Source organism: Salarias fasciatus, chromosome 17, assembly GCF_902148845.1.
Source record: "Salarias fasciatus chromosome 17, fSalaFa1.1, whole genome shotgun sequence".
Classification (NCBI taxonomy): Eukaryota; Metazoa; Chordata; class Actinopteri; order Blenniiformes; family Blenniidae; genus Salarias; species Salarias fasciatus.
In genome coordinates, this window is record NC_043761.1 from 21,252,261 (window position 1) to 21,272,082 (window position 19,822).

The following is a 19,822-nucleotide window of genomic DNA, read 5'->3' on the forward strand; positions in this document are numbered from 1 at the left end:
AGGTGACATGGACAGCATGTAAGGGTCGGAGACAAAATACAGGGAGGAAAGGAAGGAGCACAGAGTCCTAACAGCAGAACTAATTGTTTAATATTAGTCTGAACTGAAGAGTCATCATTAACATGAACAAAGAGTGAACTATGATAAACATGGTCAAAACTAGGTTAACCTGTTAAGCCTGATGGACCTGGTTCCGGGTCCATCAGCTGTATGCACCACTTCAACATGTGTTAAAGGGCAACTCCGGTTTTTTGACACCTGGACCTTATTTCTAGGTGTGTGCATGCTCATATACTCACTCAGACAAACATCGTGCAGCTCGGAGTCCTTCAGAAGTTATTTAGATCCAAACGATGTAGCCGCACTAGCGGGGGTGCCACAGCAATGGAGCGTTAGCGCGGGACATAATCTCTGCAAAGGCGCTCATTTCGGCTGTATTTTTCCTCCATCGGCGCTGGGTTGCCTTTCGGTCGGAAGGGGGGACCTCCGGCGGTGTCCCGCGGCCTGGCTCGGAGCACGCATCCGCCGGGCGGCGGAGATCTGGATTCTCCCGGCGAGGAGAGCGCTCCGGCCGTCGCGCGTCCCGCGGCCGGCGTGGAGCGCGCATTCGCCGGGGAGTGGAGATACGCTTCCTCCCGGCAAGGAGAGAGCTCCGGGCCATCGCGGCGGGCCGTCGCGCGTCCCGCGGCCGGCGTGGAGCGTGCATCCGCCGGGGAGCAGAGATACGCTTCCTCCCGGCGAGGAGAGCGCTCCGGGCCGTCGTGCGTCCCGCGGCCGGCGTGGAGCGTGCATCCGCCGGGGAGCGGAGATACGCATCCTCCCGGCGAGGAGAGACATCCAGCGGCCCAGCGGCCGCGTGTGAGCCGTGCGTCTTTGCCGGTGTCCGAAGCCTCCGTGGAGCAGCTGAGGGCCGTTTTCCAGCTCGGCCCCTGGAAGTCAGACGCCGGGGCACCGTGACAGCCGAGGCCGACTCAAAGTGCCTCTCTGCTGGGGAGAGGAGCTCCGCAACTTTCCCATCCGAGCTAATTGTGACTAAGTTAGCGAAAACTGTCAGCTCTTCAGCTGACCCACCTGAAGACGGTAGACAAGCTGACTTTATGATAACACTGGCGATGGATGAAGAAATACAGCCGAAATGAGCGACTTTGCAGAGATTATGTCCAGCGCTAACGCTCCATTGCTGTGGCCCCCGCTAGTGCGGCTACATCGTTTGGATCTAAATAACTTCTGAAGGACTCCGAGCTGCACCATGTTTGTCTGAGTGAGTATATGAGCATGCACACACCTATAAATAAGGTCCAGGTGTCAAAAAACCGGAGTTGCCCTTTAAAAGTGACTAAGGAGCTGTGGAGATAATTTTTTCAATTGCGTCTCAAACAAGAAGCTTTAATCTCACTAACTGAACGCTCCAACTGCACTTTGATGACCGAGTTTTTGTTTTATAACAACTTCAAAATCCATATTCAGCAATTCAACACACCCCCGTCACCCGCATCTCCCAACACAAAACGCAACAGAACACACCATCCGTTTGCTCCGCCCCATTATATTAGGTATCATATGAAACTAGAAAAGCTACACTTTAAGATGTTTCCATGTGGAATATTCTCTGAGCTAACCACCTCGCATTAGGGGCAAAACAAATCAAAAACCAATCTTCACATTTCAGAGCCAACACCTCAGATCGCATGTTTCTCAAACACTTCTTCACCAAATCTCAAAGATATTCACACCAAACACAACATATTTTATTTCCCTACGGTTTTGTGGTCATTTTCCATCTATCCACACTCTCCTCTGGCAATTAGTTATTGATTCTGTCATATGTTTGGCAATTATTATTCGGAAACATCTACAATTTACTTCGTTGCACTTTTCTATAGCACATGGCACATTGCTTTTGTTTTTCTTTATGTGCATTTTGCATAGATTATTGTTTACATATTGAGAAAGGGATTTTTTTTCCCCATGTGACATATTTAACTATTTTTATACTGATCATACTGTTATGAATATATTTCAATTGGAAACTCAGTCAGGCTCAGTCAGTCATCAAAATGTATTTTATACTGTGCACAGTGGTACAAACTAATAATATACAGAGAGGGGTGCACAGATACACAAAAACCCCTTTAATATGACCTAGGGTCAAACACATTCAACATTCTACTTGACAGTTTTCCCAGTTGTAAAATAAGATATTCAGGAAATCACAGTTGATATACAGGTTGTTGCTGTCTGTTTTATCTGCTGTGTGGTTCTTTTCAGTTTTATTTTACAAACAAGACACACGCACACACATTTTAATATGTTAATGTTGTGAACTGCATCCATGCGCTTCGTTTCTCTGTATGTTCTCTGTATGTGAAATTTTTATTGTGTGGAAAAATCTCAAAAAATCCACACTATAATTCTGTAATATTTCAGCAGACTGCCTTAGTGTGCCTTCAGCTCAAAACGTTTGGGAATCACTGTGCTAGACCAATTTGAAGTAACCTGAAAATGATCTAAAAGTATTTATAATACATGACTTTGCTTGAATAATCCAAAGGATTACATTACAGATTACATTTTTGGACATGTAATCAGTAATCTGTCAGGGAATATATTTTAAACGTAACCCTCCCAACACTCCTTATAAAGTAACTTGCAATCTACCTTAGTGACTTTAAAAATCAAGTAATTAGTAACAGTTACTTTTTAAAGGCTAATCTGTAATCAGATTACTTGTTCAAGGTAAATGTGGCAATACTGCTTAACATTAGGAGTTATGACTTTTTTTTCTTTTTCTCTGCAGCTCCATTAGTCTCAGATGTTTTCTGCAGACATTATGGCGAATGAAGGTGAGTCTTGAAAGGAGTTTGAACAATCTTTTGGAGGGGAGAACATCGCACTAAGTGAAATATGAATGTTACAAATATACAATATACAGTATATAAATGTTACATTTCTGTCCCAGTGTCAGCTTCATCGATAAAGCACAGGAGAAGCCTTCGGATGATTCGACCGAACAGTGAGTATAGCCTTCACACCAGCAGGAGGCTCTGCAGCAGAGCTCATTGAGAGTCTGACATTGTAGAAGCAGATATGAATATTTACAGCCAGAGGAAAGAGCACTCACTCTGATGTGGATCTACAACCCTGAGATCTATAGCACACAACACAAACAACATGGCAACAACAGAATAGAATAGTACATTGTACCAGAGTCAGCCCGGGCTCGCTCTTTTAGTAGCGCTCGAGTAAGATGTAAGTTTCTTTTACCTGGTGGAGTCTGTGCTGGAGCTGTGGCAGTGCGAGAAGCCAGTCTTTTCTTACTTTCTGGAAGATCCTGCTGAGTTGTTGCTCACTAAGCATCTGGCGGAGTAATGGTGGACAAAACAAAACCTAACCAGCCGGAGCGCGCATTACATCATTCCTTTAAAATTCTCCCCAAAAAACTCTGGTGCCGGACCGGCACTGCAACTTTCAAGGGACAGTTTAGCGCCGTTAGAGGTACTTGTAATGAATATGTCAGGGCACATTGTACACATCATTAAAAATGTGTAACATACTGTATTTATGGTGGAAAATAAGTATTTTTAAAGTTGAAAAACTTCTTAATGCACCTTGAAGCAGCACCGACAGCGGGTGGCACGCTCCGCCCTCGGTGGCCTGAGTCCCGGGTCCACTCGGTCCTGTGTCCTGCTCGGCAGCAGGTCCAGTACTGGGTGTGTGTGTCACCGCTGTGGGGAGGAGGCCAGGCCGCAGTGCCGCTGCTGTCTGACTATGATACATAATTAAACGAAACAATAAAAATCTGAGCTGTATATCGTGAGTCAGACCACAGTGGACAAAATCCTCCTTCCAGTGGTTCAGGGACGGCATATTAGCATGTGAAGTAAATCCGAATGGTTATAAAACATTTTAAAAGACATGTTTTCTTTTCAATCCATTAAAATAACGTTTTGATACACACAGACCTGAGCATGGCAGCGCTCCGTGGAAGGATATACCGGAGCACAGCAGTAGAAGCCATAGACTCAGCCCCTGTGCGCCGGTATATCCTTCCGCAGAGCACTGCCTGGCAAAATGTAGGCAAATGAAACTATTCAGTGCAACTCCCTCCACAAAAAAAAAAACAACAAAAAAAAAAACACTGTCAGTCCTCAGTCAGTGACATTAGTGACATTATTTACATGGCCACTAGGTGGTGCTTCATGTTAAAATCTATCCAATGGTCCTATTCCCAAGCATGAATTAAAGACCTTTTTGGTCATTTGAGCTGGAGGACTTGTTGCTTTGTTAAGGAGCATGAAAATGTATTTCAGCATCAAAGCCAGTATTTTATACCTTCCTGTGTTGAAAGAAATACACTTGGGGTGTTTGGGTGACACTCTCAATCAATTAAGGAAATGACTTGCAGCCAGTGCTGCCAGTAAAACACTATCAAGACCCAAACAAGGCTCCTACATCCTGACTGCTGTTATGATCACTGATTCAAGGTCAGAACTGTCTGATTTCACCATAAAGCTCATGTAAGACATTAAACAACTTTAATAACTTTCTTTCCAGTGTCGGAGCTGAGGCTGGTTCTGTTGGGGAACAGCTGGTCTGAGAGGAGCTCAGTGGGAAACTTCATTCTGAGGATGAACGCATTCGACACAGAGGAAGAACTGAATCAATGTGTCTGTGTCAGCACGAAGTCCAAGGACAAAAAAATCTTTCTTATCAACACCCCAAACCTTCTGCAACCAAACATCTCTCTGACAGAACATCTAGAATGTTGTATGAGTCTCTCTTCTCCTGGACCTCATCTGTTCCTTCTGGTTATTCAGCCTGAAAGCTTCACAGAGGAGAACAGTCAGAGGCTTCAGTCCATCCTGCAGAACTTTGGTGAGCAGTCATGGACTCATTCAGTTTTACTGATATCAGGGCCTGAAGAGGAGACGTCACCTCTTGAAGAAATGTTCCCCTCATTGGGAGATTTGTTAAAGAAATGTAAAGTCAAACTGTCTTGGAATAAAACCCCCCAACAACAACAAAACCTGTTGACATGCATTTGGGAAATGATGAAGGAGACCAAAGGAGAGCATGTGGCACCAGAAGTTTACAGAGATTCAAGTTCAGATTTACCTTCAGGACCAAAAGGTTTGAAGATGGAGAGACCTTCTACCAGCTTCAACCAGGATCCTCCCGATGGAAGCAGTAAGTGGATAAAAACTTTAATACCAAAGAAAAAACACAAAACTGTTGAGTTGGGAGGGTATTGTATATTATTGTTATGATTATTATTTCAAAATGTCTTTTTTCTTTTTCTGGGGGGGCTGAGCACTGATGGTGCGTAGAACCCTATTGGATTTGTAAGGTTTATTGTTAAAATTATTATTATTACTACTACTATAATATTATAAAATTATTACAGTGGATTGGCTTTTTGGGGTCCTCACTCAACATATGTACCAAACTGACAAATTTTGGTGGAAAAATCAGGCCTGTGGGAAATGTTTCTATTTCATTGGTTTTCCAAAAAGGGGGTTGACGATGGCTCAGCAATGCCACCTCTGAATTTTTTAAAACTCAAGAAAAATCAGTGGTTTGACAGAGGAGAGTGAAATTTGATAGGGATATAAAGTCCCTGTATCTACCAGCCTTTTGATTATTTCGTTTTGATTTCGGAAATCCAAAAACTGAACCCAGTCTCACTCCAAATTGTGTAATATCTGCGTTGGTTCACAGCACATAGTGTAGACATGTCACGATAAACGCATAGAGTGTGTTACACTGCTACGTTTCATCCTCCCAGTCTTTCCTGTGGGCATATCTTCAGGTCTCCTGACTGCTGTGTCTCTCTGCCTGCTCCAGTGAAAAACATGGTGGACATCTCCTCTATTTTCAGTGGATAATGTTGTATTTCAAGATAGTTTGAGGACTTATCTTAGTTTTGACCACTTTTTTAGAGACAAATGTCCACTTTATTCCCATACTCTCCGGTCAGCTGATGCACACAAACAGTAGTTTATTTGTTTTGGTGTATGTTCTTTCAGCTTGAAACATAACCATGTCAGCAGTTTTCTGCTGGCATGCCTGCCTGACTTTGCTTCCGCAACATGTGTCCTCGATGGTGTATTTGAGTTCCTAATTTTGGAGAATGATCCTCTGCTCCTTCAATGTGACGTAAGCTGATCTGCAGTTTATGCAGGCACCTGTTCTGCTGTTGTTCTCGTGTGCAAGATTGGAAAGTGTTGGGTTGAATTAACAATTACTGCTGACAACCTGCTTTGTCGTATGCTTATTAGTATAGTGAATATCTGGGTAAGTCAACCCTGGTAGCAAAGAGATATTTCAACCCATTTTGTAGTAGAGGCCTCTGGAGTGCTCATAATGTTGAGGGCTCCTGCTGTTGTTTATTCCTTACAGTGTTGTTGTGGGTCTGTGCTTGTGACTGTGTCCATGTTTGGTGAGTTCAGGACCAGAAATGAATTCCAACATTTGTTTATTTAAATTAAAAAATTATTTCAAAATTTAAAAATTCTTTCAATTTGTTACATGGTACAGATGAAATATGTGTCCAGCAACTCCATTAACTTCCTGCTATTGTGCACTGCATGCACAAAATACATTACTTTAGAAATCAACAGAGCCTATTTAATTACTTTCCACGTCTCCCAAAACACTGCTTTTTCTCATCAGTTGATACATTTAAACTGATTTAAACTTCTGATGTTCAGCAGATGTTAATAAGAACAAAATATTGTAAATGCTCTTCATTAAAAATGTTAAAGGTGTTTCACCATCTAATTTTCAGTCTTATTCATGTTTTCATTCCAGAACATGGACTCAGGATCGTGTTGTTCGGAAAAGGTGATACCAAGAAAATATCGCTGGGAAACATGATCACTGGGAAACTCTGGGAGGCTATATCTTCATTTTCACGATTTCATGGAACAAGAAAGTGTGAGTCTGTCAGTGGAGAGTGGGACAGAAAACCTTTGACAGTGGTGAAAACTCCAGACATCTTTAATCTGCCAGTGGAAGCTGTGAGAAAGGAGATGGAGAGGTGTGTGGAGCTCTGCTCTCCAGGACCAAATGTTCTGCTGCTGCTTGTGAAACCCTCGGAATTCACTGAAGAGAACAGAAAAACTCTGATGTTCATCCTGAGTCTGTTTGGTCAGGACGTCTTCAAACACTCCATGGTTGTCCTGACCCATGAAGGTGAAGGTCGTCACCCCACAGTAGACAGACTCATCCAGGACTGCCAGCAAAAGGTTCACAGGTTAACTGCTGAATGGAAGGATCCTTCTGACCCTTACTTTCAAGAATTTATGCAGAAAATGGAAAATATAGTGAACGCCCACAGAGGAGAGTTTCTGGTAGCAGACAAAGAAACAGATGTTGGAACAGTGACAACAGAACCCAAACCTCCGGTGAACCTGGTGTTGTTTGGTAGAAGAGGAGCTGGAAAGACGTCAGCAGTCAATGCTATACTGGGACAAGGAAGGCTCGGGCCAGCTGCCACCTCCTCAGAGTGTGTCAGAAACCAGGGAGGGGTGTGTGGACGGCGGGTCTCTGTGGTGGAGCTGCCTGCTTTGTATGGAAGACCTCAGGAGGAGGTGATGGAGGAGGCTCTCAGCTGTGTCTCCCTCTGTGATTCTGAAGGTGTCCACGCCTTCATGCTGGTCCTGCCTGTGGGTCCACTCACTGATGAAGACAAGAGAGAGTTAGAGACCATCCAGAAGACCTTCAGCTCTTCAGTCAATGACTTCACCATGATTCTGTTCACTGTGGACTCAGATCCTTCAACTCTCAACTTTCCAAAGGGAAACAAGGAGGCAGAAGAGTTGATTCAGAGCTGTAGTGGAGAACATTTTGTTCTCAACATCAATGGAAGACAAGAACTTTCAAGGTTGTTTTATAATGTCGATAAAATGAGAGACAGAAATGAGGAACACTCCTACACAATGAAAATGTTCCATCAAGCCCAAGTAACAAAGATCAACCTCCTTCAGTCGGAGCTCAATGACCTAAAAGCAAAGAGCTCAGGCACCTGTAAGTACATCACTGATGATTTCTGTCTTCAACAGGACATCATTTCTCAGCACAGCATTGTTCTGTTGTTTTATAGTAATAAATGTTCTTCTTTCACAGGTGATGAGGAGATACAGAACACAGAGTGTCTCCGGATTGTTCTTCTGGGGAAGACCGGCAGTGGAAAGAGCTCCTCAGGAAACACCATCCTGGGAAGGAAGGAGTTTAAAGCTGCACCTGGAGGGAAATCGGTCACCAAACATTGTCAGAAAGCAGTGGGTGAAGTGAACAATCGTGAGATCGTTGTGGTCGATACTCCTGGACTGTTTGACGACAGTGAAGAGCTAGTGAAATGTGTGAGTCTTCTGGCTCCAGGACCACACGTCTTCTTGTTGGTGGTGAGTATCACCAATAGATTCACACCAGAAGAGAAAGAAGCACTGAATCTCATCAGGAAAGCATTTGGAAAAAATTTTCTGCACTTCACCTTCATTCTGTTAACGGGTGGTGATGCACTGGATGATGTTTTAATGTCAGATGAAGAATACATCAGAAATAATTGTGAAGATTCATTCAAGAGTCTGATTGCTAACTGCAGAGGAAGATACCACGTGTTCAACAATCGCATACGAAACCCCAATCAAGTCAGCGAGCTGATAGCAAAGATCGATTCCATGGTGAAGAAAAACGGAGGGGACTGCTTCACCAACGAGTTGCTGAAAGAAGCTGAGGCAGCGATAATGAAAGAAATGGAAAGGATTATGAAGGAGAAGGAAGAAGAGATGAAGAGAGAGAGGGAGGAACTGGAAAAGAAGCACGAGGAAGAAATGCAGAAGATGACGATGAGAATGGAGAAACAAAGAGCTGAACAGGAAGAGAAGAGAAAACTGATAAAAGACCAACTGAAGGAAAAGGAAGAAAACATCAGAAAGGAGCGAGAGCTGAGAAAGAGAGAACAGGAGAAGAGAGCAGAAGAAGACAGGATAAAGAAAAGACAGGATGAAGCTAAAAGACGAGAGTGGGAACAAAAGCTTGAAGAGTTGGAGAAGAAGAAGATAAAATGTGAAAGTGCACAAAAAGAATTCATTGACAAAAAACTGGTGGAGACTCGAGAGGAGATGAGGAAGGACCGAGAGATCTGGGAAAAGAACAGAAAAGAGTGGTGGAAGAAAAAAGAGAAAGAAGATGAAGAAATACGACAACAGGAGCAAACAAAACTGTTAAAGCTTCAGGAAGAATTTGAGCAGGAAAGAGGAAAATATGAAAAGAAAAGAAAAGAAGATGATAAAAAGAAACAGCAGGAAGAGGAGAGGAAGAGACAAGAATTAGAAGAAAACTACAAGAACGAATTGGAGAATATGAAGAAGAAATATGAAGAGGAGGCCAGAAAACAAGCTGAAGAGTTCAGTGATTTCAGGAACATTAAGGAAATGGATTTTGCAGCTTTAACAGACAAACACATGCAGGAATTGTTTGAACTACAGAAAGAGCATTCAAAAAGACAACAGGAGCAAAAGAATGAAAGTGAAGAGAAAGAAAAAAGCCTGAAAAACCACATGGATGAACTGCTGGACAAACACAAACAAGAACTGACTGACGTGACTCTTGCCATCCTGAAGCAACAAAAAGAAAATCATGAAAAAATGAAAAAGCTTCAAACAAAACACAAAGATGACATGGATAAACTCTTGTCTGATCAGAAGTCCGATCTGGATCAAAAGATGACAGACGAAATCAATCGCTTGAAGCAAGTTCAGCAAAATGAAATGGATGCTCTCTTGAAAGAACCTGAAACAGAAAGCAAAGAACAGAGAAGGGCTGAAATGGCCACCAAGCATGAGGAAGAAATGCAAAATCTGACAACAAAAGTGGAGGCTCAACAAAAACAAACCTGGAGTACAAAAATAGATGAACTACAAAAACAACAAGATGAAGAAAAGACTGAGTTCAGGAAGGAAATTTTCACTGAGCTGAAAAGAAAAGAGGAAAAAGAAATTGAGTTCAAGAAACAATACGATAAAGACATTGAAAAACTGATCCAGAAAATCACAGATAGAGACCATGATGTGAAAGAGTTGGAGACACTAAAGGAAAAGCAGGAGAAAGAACTTCAGGAACTGAAGAAGAAACTTAATTCAGAGCGGGGCTGTAAGATGTCATGAAGATGATCAGATGGCAGCGAAGATTCATGATTCCTTCCTGCTCAACATGACCTGGTACGAGGCCATCATGTTCTACTTTTCTAGTTTTATAATGAATTGTTAACCTAGAAATGATCTGGAAAGACACTGGCCTGATCCTGAACTTTTGAGTCACTGCTGGAACTGCTGGAATGTCTAATAGGATTATGTTTCCATCCATCCATCTGTCTATAAAAGTTCCCTGTATTCATTTCCCAAAGATTTTTAACTGCTTGAATCTTTCAATGAAGCACAAAATCTCTCACAGCTTATTAAATGTAATATTCAGTGCAATTTTATCTTTTCAGACAGATTGTCATGTGGTTTTAAATGTTGAAGATTTTTTAGGAAAATCTGTCACTTTTCACTGTTCTTTTCTTTGTGGTTTGCTCCGATGTATTTGAAACATTTGTATCTGATGTTTGTTGATGACAGAGGAGAGTCTGTGTTTAAATATTAATATTTCTTGTTTTATTTTAAAGACAGCACTGTAGAGATGAAAACTGATTGCCCAGCAGAACATTTACAACCTGTGCGTGAAGCTACACTCATGAACTGCTGCAGTTTGTTTGAATGTGTCATATAACACAGTAACTCTAACAGCTGACTACATGTAGAGTCATCTCTTAGGGCAGATTGTTAGTGAGCTTAAACAGGAAGATTTGCTTCAGAAATTTTTGTGCTTTAGAAAGAGAATTTTTCTTCCTCATTTTTACCAGTTTGATGGAAAATGCCTGAACTTTTCTGAATGATTAATGTAATTCTCCTGGAAATTTGTTGTGGTAAGTGGGACTTTAATAAACTCTCTTAACAAACAATACTGGACTCGAGATTCAAGATTCAAGATTACAGAACCATTATTTATCCCCAAGGGAAAATTCAGTTTGGAGGTGTTCTGTCTCATGGCCACGCACCACAAGGCGCACCACACTTGAAGGAAAGAAGCAACAGTTTGTTCAAAAGGAACAACATTACAGAGTGTCTGACCTTAACTGGGGATATTGTTGGACGGTGGAAAGAATACTTTGAGGACCTCCACAATCCCGTCGCCACATCTTCCGTGGAGGAAGCAGACGCTGAGGTCTGAGACGTGGACTCATCCATCACCCAAGTCAAAGTCACAGAGGTGGTTGGTAATCTCCTCGGTGACAAGGCAGGATGTCCAGGGTGCCAAGGGCAGGTGAGATTTTTCCCGAGTACCTTAAAGGAGAACCATGCAACTTTTGCTCTCGCGCTCCCCCTACTGGTCTCCTGTGAAAGCTCACTGTCGTAAACATTTTCCGCATCACCCCCACCCCGCGTGCAGAGAGCGTCCCACTCCCGTTTCCTTTTTTCCCGCTCGTCAAAGGTTTTTTCTGTCTTTTTGGTTTTGCCATCCGTGAGCACCTAAGGGTGGCGTTGCTAACACTAGCGAGGGTTTCATGTTTGTTTTACGCGCTTTTATCCTTGTACTCCAGTATGAGTGCCATAAAGCAGGTTTGTTCTCGCGAGATGTAGTCGGGTCGCTCCTCTGAAAGTTGCAAGTACTGCTTTCAGGACACAGACACCAGGGGGAATGTGGGGACCGGCGAATCATCGCGTAAAGTCTTTGTTTACCCCCACAGGGATTCTGAAACACATTTATTAAGGTAAAAAAGTTGCATAGTTCTGCTTTAAGGCTCTGGACGTGCAGGGAGTGTCTGGGTTGACACGTCTCTGTAGCATTCCTTGGCGTGGTCGGGGGCAGTACCTCTGGATTGACAGACCGCCGTGGTGGTTCCCCTTTTCAAAAAGGGGGACCGGAGGATGTGCTCCAACTTTAGGGGAATCACACTCCCCAGCCTTCCTGGGAAAGTCTGTTCCAGGGCACCAGAGAGGAAGATTCAACCGATAGTCAAACCTTGGATCCAGGATCCGGAACTGCAAAAACAATGCAGTTTTCGTCCTGGTCAAGGACCACTGGACCAGCTCTAGACCCTCCATAGGGTGCTCAAGGGCTCATGGGAGTTGGCCCAACCAGTCCACGTGTTTTGTGGAATTGGAGAAGGTGTTCAACCTCGTCCCTTGGGGTGTCTTGTGCGGGTGCTTTGGGAATATGGAGCCTGGGGACCCTTGTTAAGGGCTGTCGGGTATGGTTTACAGTCAGGTCGGCACCACTCCAAGTCCATCCGGTCACATGACCAGACAGCCGCTAAGCGCTGCGCGCTCGTAGCTGAGCTACTCGGTTCAGACATCAAACATGAAGCTCCCAGGTACATTATCCACCATCGTGATTAAAAACAAAAGAAAGACGCTTTTGGCCGAGTTGGTAAGCAGCTTACAGTCAAGTCGGCACCGACCAACTCGGCCACTCGAGAGCCCCCCCGCCCGCGAGGCCGACTTGGCGAGATGCCGACTTGGCTTGATGCCGACTTGGCTTGATGCCGAGTTGACTGTATCCCGGGGCGGTGCCGAGTTGGCCGGGGCCGACTTGGAGTGGTGCCGACCTGACTGTATCCCGTCGGGTATGACCGGAGTAGGAGTCTGGTCCACAATGCCGGCAGTAAGTCGGACCTGTTCCCAGTGCATGTTGGACTCCGGCAGGGCTGCCCTTTGTCACCGGTTCTGTTCATAATCTTTATGGACAGAATTTCAAGGTGCAGCCGGGGGCCGGAGGGGGTCCGGTTCGGGGACCACAGGATTTTAACATTACTTTTTGCAGATGATGTTGTCCTGTTGGCTTCATTGAACCTGGACCTACAGCTAGCACTGGGGCGGTTTGCAGCCAAGTGTGAAGTGACAGGGGTGAGGATAAGGACCTGGCCAAACCCGAGGTCATGCTCCTCGACCGGAATAGGTGGTCTGCCCTCTCCAGGTCGGTGGAGAGACCCTGCCTCAAGTGGAGGAGTTAAAGTGTCTCGTGCCTTTGCACATTAGTTGGGGAAGGATGGAGGGTGAGATTGACAGGCGGATCGGTGCAGCGTCTGCAGTGATGCGGTCGTTGTATCGGTCCGTCGTGGTGAAGAGGGAGCTGAGCCGAAAGGCGAAGCTCTCGATTTACCGGTCAATTTATGGCCCCACCCTTACCCCCAAATTCCTCAGCAACCGTCTGTGCTCTGGTCCACTCCGCTCCGACCCCCGCAGCAAATACGTTGCTATTTTAATGAGTGTAGCTGATTCCACAGCCTCCGTTGCGCCACGTTCGGCTCCATCTGGCTCCGCTCCACCAGTCCAAAATAGAGCCGAGGTCTATTTTTCTCTCCGGTCCGGTCCGGTCCGGTCCGTCTCCAACTCCAACAACCTCCAGCTCTATACAAAATAAAATCATTTTATCTTTATTAAAAACTTTAAACTGTTTAGAGACATTTTATTTGTCCTCACATTAATTTTCAGAAATATCACGAATAGACATACCATACTGATTAAAATATACACTTTAAAAAGTGGGCAAACAAAAATTAAAACACTATCAAGTTGTATATGACAAACTTGTATTTTGCCTGTAATCAAGCTATAGTCGAACGTTTCTGAATGTTTACACAGCTGCATATGCCACGGGACGGAGAGCCCCAGTTTACTTAGGTCACAATGGGGAGTTCCTCTGAATAAATAAACCATGCAACACTGGGAGCAAGTGTCTCTAAAATTGGATTTATTAATTTCAAAAGATAAATAATTAAAAAAGAAGTCCTTAAAATGGCGCCGACTAAAAACCAAAAACTCTAAAATCTAATAAATACATCCGGCGAACGATGGACACCCTCCTTCTTCGACGCGTGTCTCTCTCTCTCTCTCTCTCTCTCTCTCTCTCTCTCTCTCTCTCTCTCTCTCTCTCTCTCTCTCTCTCTCTCTCTCTCTCTCTCTCTCTCTCTCTCTCTCTCTCTCTCTCCTCTCTCTCTCTCTCTCTCTCTCTCTCACGCAGACAGAGAAGGGACCTGTATGGGGGGCAGGGTAGGGCGCCGTCACTAAAAAGGGGGCAGCGGCAAGCGTCGACCACTTGCCTTTGGTTAGGGGTTGGTTGGGCCAGAGCCACTGGCACTACACACTGCAGCACACCACACAAGAAACAGCAAGCTGTGACTCTGACCCACAACCGCCAACAAAAGCCACAAGGGGAAAGCTTAGCTAGAAGGAGGGGGTTCGCACTCTCCCCCCCTCCTGTGCTCCCACGACGCTTCCTGCCGCTGCCCAGGAAGCTCTCGCTCTTCCTCTTCAGTCCGCCGTCCCTCTGGGTCCGTCTCAGGGTCCCTCTGGTGCCCCTCGGGTCTCTGTTTTCATTGCTCCTGCCCCAGGTCTCTCTGTCCTCTCTGTCCCTGCCACTGGAGTCATGCACATGCTGCCCACACACACACACACCTGTGCCCAATCAAGGCGCTCCTGGCCAGAAAACCCTTTAAACTTCAACCCCAGGGTGGAATAATTCTCAATTTTTTTTTTTTTTTTTTTTTTGCTTTAAATATATATACACAAGTCACTTCTCAAAGTGATTTTCAGAGGGGGTTGAGGTGGGGGCGGACTCTCCTCTGGGGAAACCTTTCACTGTCAAGTGTCTGGTCAGCAAGTATTTTTCAACAAGCGTCCGCTTGTGGAGGTAACGCAGGACGGGGCGTGTTGGGACCCCGGGCGATGTCCAAGCCGATGGTCAGAGCCTGAGGTCAGGATGACTGGACCTGGAACGTCAGGGACCTCACGAGTGGAAACAGTGACAGTGATGATCGGACCATGTGACTGGAAGCTCAGTAGCACAGTGATGGTGGTGTAGTGGTGTGCATTATTGCCTTCTGAGCAGTGGACTAGGGTTTGATTCCTGGCCATCGCAGGCCTTCTGGACTTTATGAAGCATCACTTGTTTATTAGAATAATAAAAACTTGAATGAGTGTTTCGTGTCAGTGACATGACAGGAAGCTTTTCTGTGTGCGACTACCAAAAGTGTCACGCATTCAGACTGAAAAAGAACCTGACTTGTGTGTCTGTGTGCGTGTGTGTGGAACGGGAGTTCGGGGTTCACACATTAATTATCTGATTGTGTAAAAATGTCAACATTAACTTTCATGACATATAAAACAGTGAAATGTTCCAAATGAAAGTCAAAATAACCTCTGGATGATGGAAGAAGAGACTTTACAAACTTGATCACTGTGGCCTGAACACACACACACACACACAGAAGTGCAGAAACCTGCCGAGCCTCACATCCTGGTCTCCTCCAGCGGTCGGTTCATGTAGTCCAGCAGGGCCTGGTGCAGAGGAAGACATTCCTTTATGGAGGCCCTGGCGGCCGAGATTCATTTCTACAGTAATTTACTCAGTTTTGAAGCGATGAAGAACAAACTTTCTATACCAGAGCTGTCCAAACTTTTTTCACTTAGGGCCACACATATATAAACATATGGGAGGGGCAGGCCCACTCACTAGAAATTAGGCATTTGGTGCACAAAAGCAGGGTAGTGACAGAACTGATGTGTTTGTTCAGTGTTAACAGAGAAAATGTGTATGTTTGTTCAGCCGAGTAGACTGATCATTCTTTTCTCGTGGCAGAGCAGAGCAAACCTTGTCGGGCTAAATCAGCCGCCTCGGAGTGAGGAATGCTGGTCACATCGATTCCTTTCACAGTCATGTCACCGTCAGACCTGCTTCCTCAGCAGCTCCATCTGAACATGCAGGACCACACACAAAGAGCTGAAGTGAAAGCTGGATACAAGAGTCTCATACTACACTAATCCAAAAAGGCACACAGACACAGCGATGGTGGTATAGTGGTGAGCATAGCTGCCTTCCAAGCAGTTGACCCGGGTTCGATTCCCGGCCATCGCAATAAGCTTTAAAAAATTTCCCTCAGGAGTTTATGAAACATCTCTGATGTATTAAGTTCAAAACCTTAACTGAATCCTGAGTGTAGATGACACGACAGGAAGCTCGCCTGTGTGCGACTTTAAATACTGATCTACAGCAATGATTTATCTTTCAAGTATTTGATCCTGTGTCCTCAACGTGCTGGGTGAACTGTGTTTGGATTATCTTTATGTGTTTTATCATACACCACAGATTATTGTGTATTCACTTTGATTTATAATCACATTGTGTCTGTCACAGACAGGTGTGTAGCTATTGAGCCAAAGTTAGTTCATCCAGGAGTTCAGCGTAAGCCCAGAACCACTCAGTGATGGTGGTGTAGTGGTGAGCATGGCTGCTTTCCGATCAGTTGACATGGGTTTGATTCCTGGCCATCCAGTGCACTGTATCTTCAAAGAATCTCTCTCAGGAATTCATGAAGCATCTCTCATTGGGGAAAATAGAAAAAAAAAATAATGGAGGAAATAGTTTCACAGCAGCAAAGGTCAAAGTTCATCTCTCCTGACATGCTGATAAAGCTGCTTTCCATGCAGACTGGAACACAAAACATCAACTAAACCTCTTTAAATGTCAGTAAAGCAGATTAAAATCACACTTGTTTCCTCTCACAAACAGTATATTCTGCAAGTGCGACACGCCTGAAATGTATGAACTCACTTCAACTAAATGTTCTAGACTCTGAACTGTTCCACATTTCTCTGTCCTGCTCAGCCAGGAGTTAAACTACAAGCACAGAAAAAGTCCTCGAAAAAAGGTCCACAAATATTCTGAACAGAACCGGTGACAACAGACAATCCACTTATTTCAGGATAAGTGGACCAAACTCAAACTCGGCCGTTTCAGCAGGCATTTTCACAAAAGGTGGTGTAGCAGCAAGACAGGGAGGAAACAGACAGTTTTCAAATTTGAACGTCATAATGAGGCTACGGCAACACATAAGAACACATAAGAAACACACAAGAAACTCTTCACAAAGTGAAAAAAGCATAATATGTCCCCTGTAATATTCAAAGCTGAGAGATGCTTCATGAACTAATGAGGGAAAATCTTTGAAGTCACAGCTTGCTGCGACAACCGGGAATCAAACCTGGGGCCACTGCTTGGAAGGCAGCTGTGCTCACCACTATACCACCAGCACTGTGCTGCTGTGGTTTTATTCCCTAGGTGTGAATGTGAGTGTGCATGGTTTTCTGTCAGGCCTGCAACACACTGCTGAGATTTCAGAGGTTTTTTGTGTCAAATCTTAATATTAACAGGGATTGATTTGCTATTCATTAAACATCCCACTGAGTCAGTGATAGATTCATGTATGTAAACACAGAAACGACATAACTCATAAATGCACAGCAGTATTATTTTAAACTCCTGAGGGAAATCACCTAAAGTTCTGGAACCCTGCGATGGCCGGGAATCGAACCCGGGTCAACTGCTTGGAAGGCAGCTATGCTCACCACTATACCACCATCGCTGTGTCAGACTTGCACAGTGTGCTTTTTGGGTCTGTGTGGGATGAGAATCTTGTACGCAGCGTTCAGTGAAGCTCTTTGTGTGTGTGTGTGTGTGTGTGTGTGTGTGTGTGTGTGTGTGTGTGTGTGTGTGTGTGTTTGGGGTTTCCTTTGGAGGAAGAGGTGGTTTGTTCTCAGACACGACTGCAGCCTTTACTACTACAGACACAAGCGGGTGAGCAGAGTGTAGGAGGAGGAGGATGAGCAGTCACTCTGTGAACTAACCCGAACCCTAACCCGGAACCCCTGGGGGGACTTGAAGGTATGTCAGAGGGAACGTGAGATTTTAAAAAAAATATTTAAAAACAATCAACAATTAAAAGATCCTTTATAAATTATATTTATTCAATAATACTTCAATAAAATATAATTGGAAGTTGATAAACTGAATTTCATATCGAGTAGGCCACTTCATTTTATTAGTATAAACCAAGAGTTTCCCCCATATCGTGATGGTTTGACCCTACCTGGCGCGAGCCACACGGCATCTACTGTCAGTCAGTTGTCATTGGAGAAAACAATGGAGTCCTGGTTAAAGCGCAGCAGACATGCAGCTGGACCAGAACCGGCAAAATTCAGACAGTATTCAGAAGAATATGTGTCAATGGCTCCAAGCTGTAACCCCCCCCCAAGGCACTTTGTTTTTTTCGTGGGGAAGCGTTAGCTAACAGTAGCATGAAGCCCGCACAGCTTCAGCGACATCTCCGAACAAAACACGCTTGTCATGTCGGTAAGCCACCTGAGTTTTTTAAGAGGAAACTAAAGGATTTCCAACATCAGCCAGAGCCCTGGAGGCTTCTTACGCAGTGTCTCTGCTCGTTGCTAAAGCTAAAAAGCCATTCACCATCGCTGGAGAAGCTGCTCCTTCCGGCCGCTGCAGTGCTAGCGAGACCATGTTGGACAAAAACGCCGCAGAGATATTAAAGACTGTGCCATTATCAAATGACTGTGTTTGCCGGATAATGGATAAAATGGAAAAAGACATTGTTGAGCTCGTTGTGGGAAAACTTGGTGATTGTTTTTTCGCTTTTTTGTAAAACATTAGAGGGGAGAACAACAGAAGAGGACATTTTTCAAGTGCAGCTGCAGCAATGCTCATTGCGCGGCTAGCAAGCCACATGCAGCTCGAATGGTAGCTTATAACAGTATGGTAACACCGCCAATACATTTATCTGAATGTGTTACACAAATGTACAGCGAACATTACTCTACAGACACACAAACATCTGCATTATACTCCTCATGTCACATCAATTAATGTTGTTTTTCAAAGGGGTGCAGTATCAAACCTGGCAACCAGCCCGTTGACGGCATTGTTTACAACACTGACACTTGAACGCAGCACATGCTTGCGGGTCACCATACCTCAGTCAGCCAGGGATGGAAATAGCACAAGATGGATCGGCTTGCAATAAAAAAGGACAAAAACGATCTCTGCAGCAGCACTTCAGCTACAGAGGATTTGTTGAAGTTTTGGAGGAGCTGAAGGGTGAGTTTGAATCCAGATTCAAAGATGTAACCTCTCTGGTGGTGAGGTCATTCCTGTCCATTCATTCTGTCTCTGCATCTCAAAATCACTCACTACACACCCATTGCAATGACAATAAAACAGCTATTTTATTCTTTTTTTATTTATTTCCTGTGGGTTTCAACTTTTACCTTCTCTGATGTCAGCCTGCAGAGGAGCTGTCCAGCCTCCTGCGGTGCTGAATGTGTCGGAGACACGTTCACTGTCATGACTGCTACCGGCTTTATTAAGAGTTTATGTGTTTTCGAGGGACTATTTCCTTTAAATTAAAAAGAAATATATGTTTTAAAAGTACCTCAGTCAGTATTCTATTCATTTATGTGACAAACCCAAGTTGAAGCATTTACATTAAAAGTATGTAATTTAAAACTATTAAAACAATAAGTTTTTTAAAGTGTCTTAAACACACCCAAAGGTACGATGGTAAAGTAAATAGCAGGAAAACAAACGGTGACTCCAAAGAACCAGATCATTACTATTATTTGCATTCATATTTTGATTTTTGGTTTATGTTATCATATTAAATTGTACCATCAATGCAATATATCGCATTACAACATCCATTCTTAGGTGCTTTTTTTGTTTGTATATTCCCCAGTGTGTTAAGCTCATCACTGTAAATGTGTGTGACTCTGGTGTTGGACTGTGTTCAGACTGTATCCTGCCTTTGTTCCTGAACAGATGAATCCAGGTGAACTGGGACTGTGCTCAGGTTGAAGCTGCACATCCTCCGACGGCTGCCAGATGGTGCTGTGCATCAGTCCTGCAGATCTGAGCTCCAGATGTCTGC

At 44.2% G+C, this 19,822-nt stretch overlaps 1 protein-coding gene and 2 non-coding genes across 3 annotated transcripts in view; 2 read left to right on the forward strand and 1 right to left on the reverse strand.

Annotated features, from left to right (window-relative positions):
* The window catches only part of LOC115404479 (intracellular protein transport protein USO1-like), a 14,892-nt gene extending 3,766 nt beyond the window's left edge, over positions 1-11,126 (forward strand). Inside the window, exons 2-6 of the mRNA XM_030113816.1 lie at positions 2,798-2,843; positions 2,960-3,013; positions 4,555-5,187; positions 6,811-8,028; positions 8,128-11,126. Coding sequence (XP_029969676.1) covers positions 2,813-2,843; positions 2,960-3,013; positions 4,555-5,187; positions 6,811-8,028; positions 8,128-10,169 — 3,978 coding nt within the window. The 5' untranslated portion in view covers positions 2,798-2,812 and the 3' untranslated portion in view covers positions 10,170-11,126. The remainder of the gene's footprint in view (positions 1-2,797; positions 2,844-2,959; positions 3,014-4,554; positions 5,188-6,810; positions 8,029-8,127) is intronic.
* A 4,762-nt stretch (positions 11,127-15,888) lies between these two features.
* On the forward strand, positions 15,889-15,960 carry trnag-ucc (transfer RNA glycine (anticodon UCC)). Its single transcript has one exon. It is a non-coding gene; the product is annotated as a tRNA-Gly (tRNA).
* Positions 15,961-17,395: 1,435 nt separating this feature from the next.
* trnag-ucc (transfer RNA glycine (anticodon UCC)) lies at positions 17,396-17,467 on the reverse strand. The gene has a single exon. It is a non-coding gene; the product is annotated as a tRNA-Gly (tRNA).
* Positions 17,468-19,822: the final 2,355 nt, after the last annotated feature.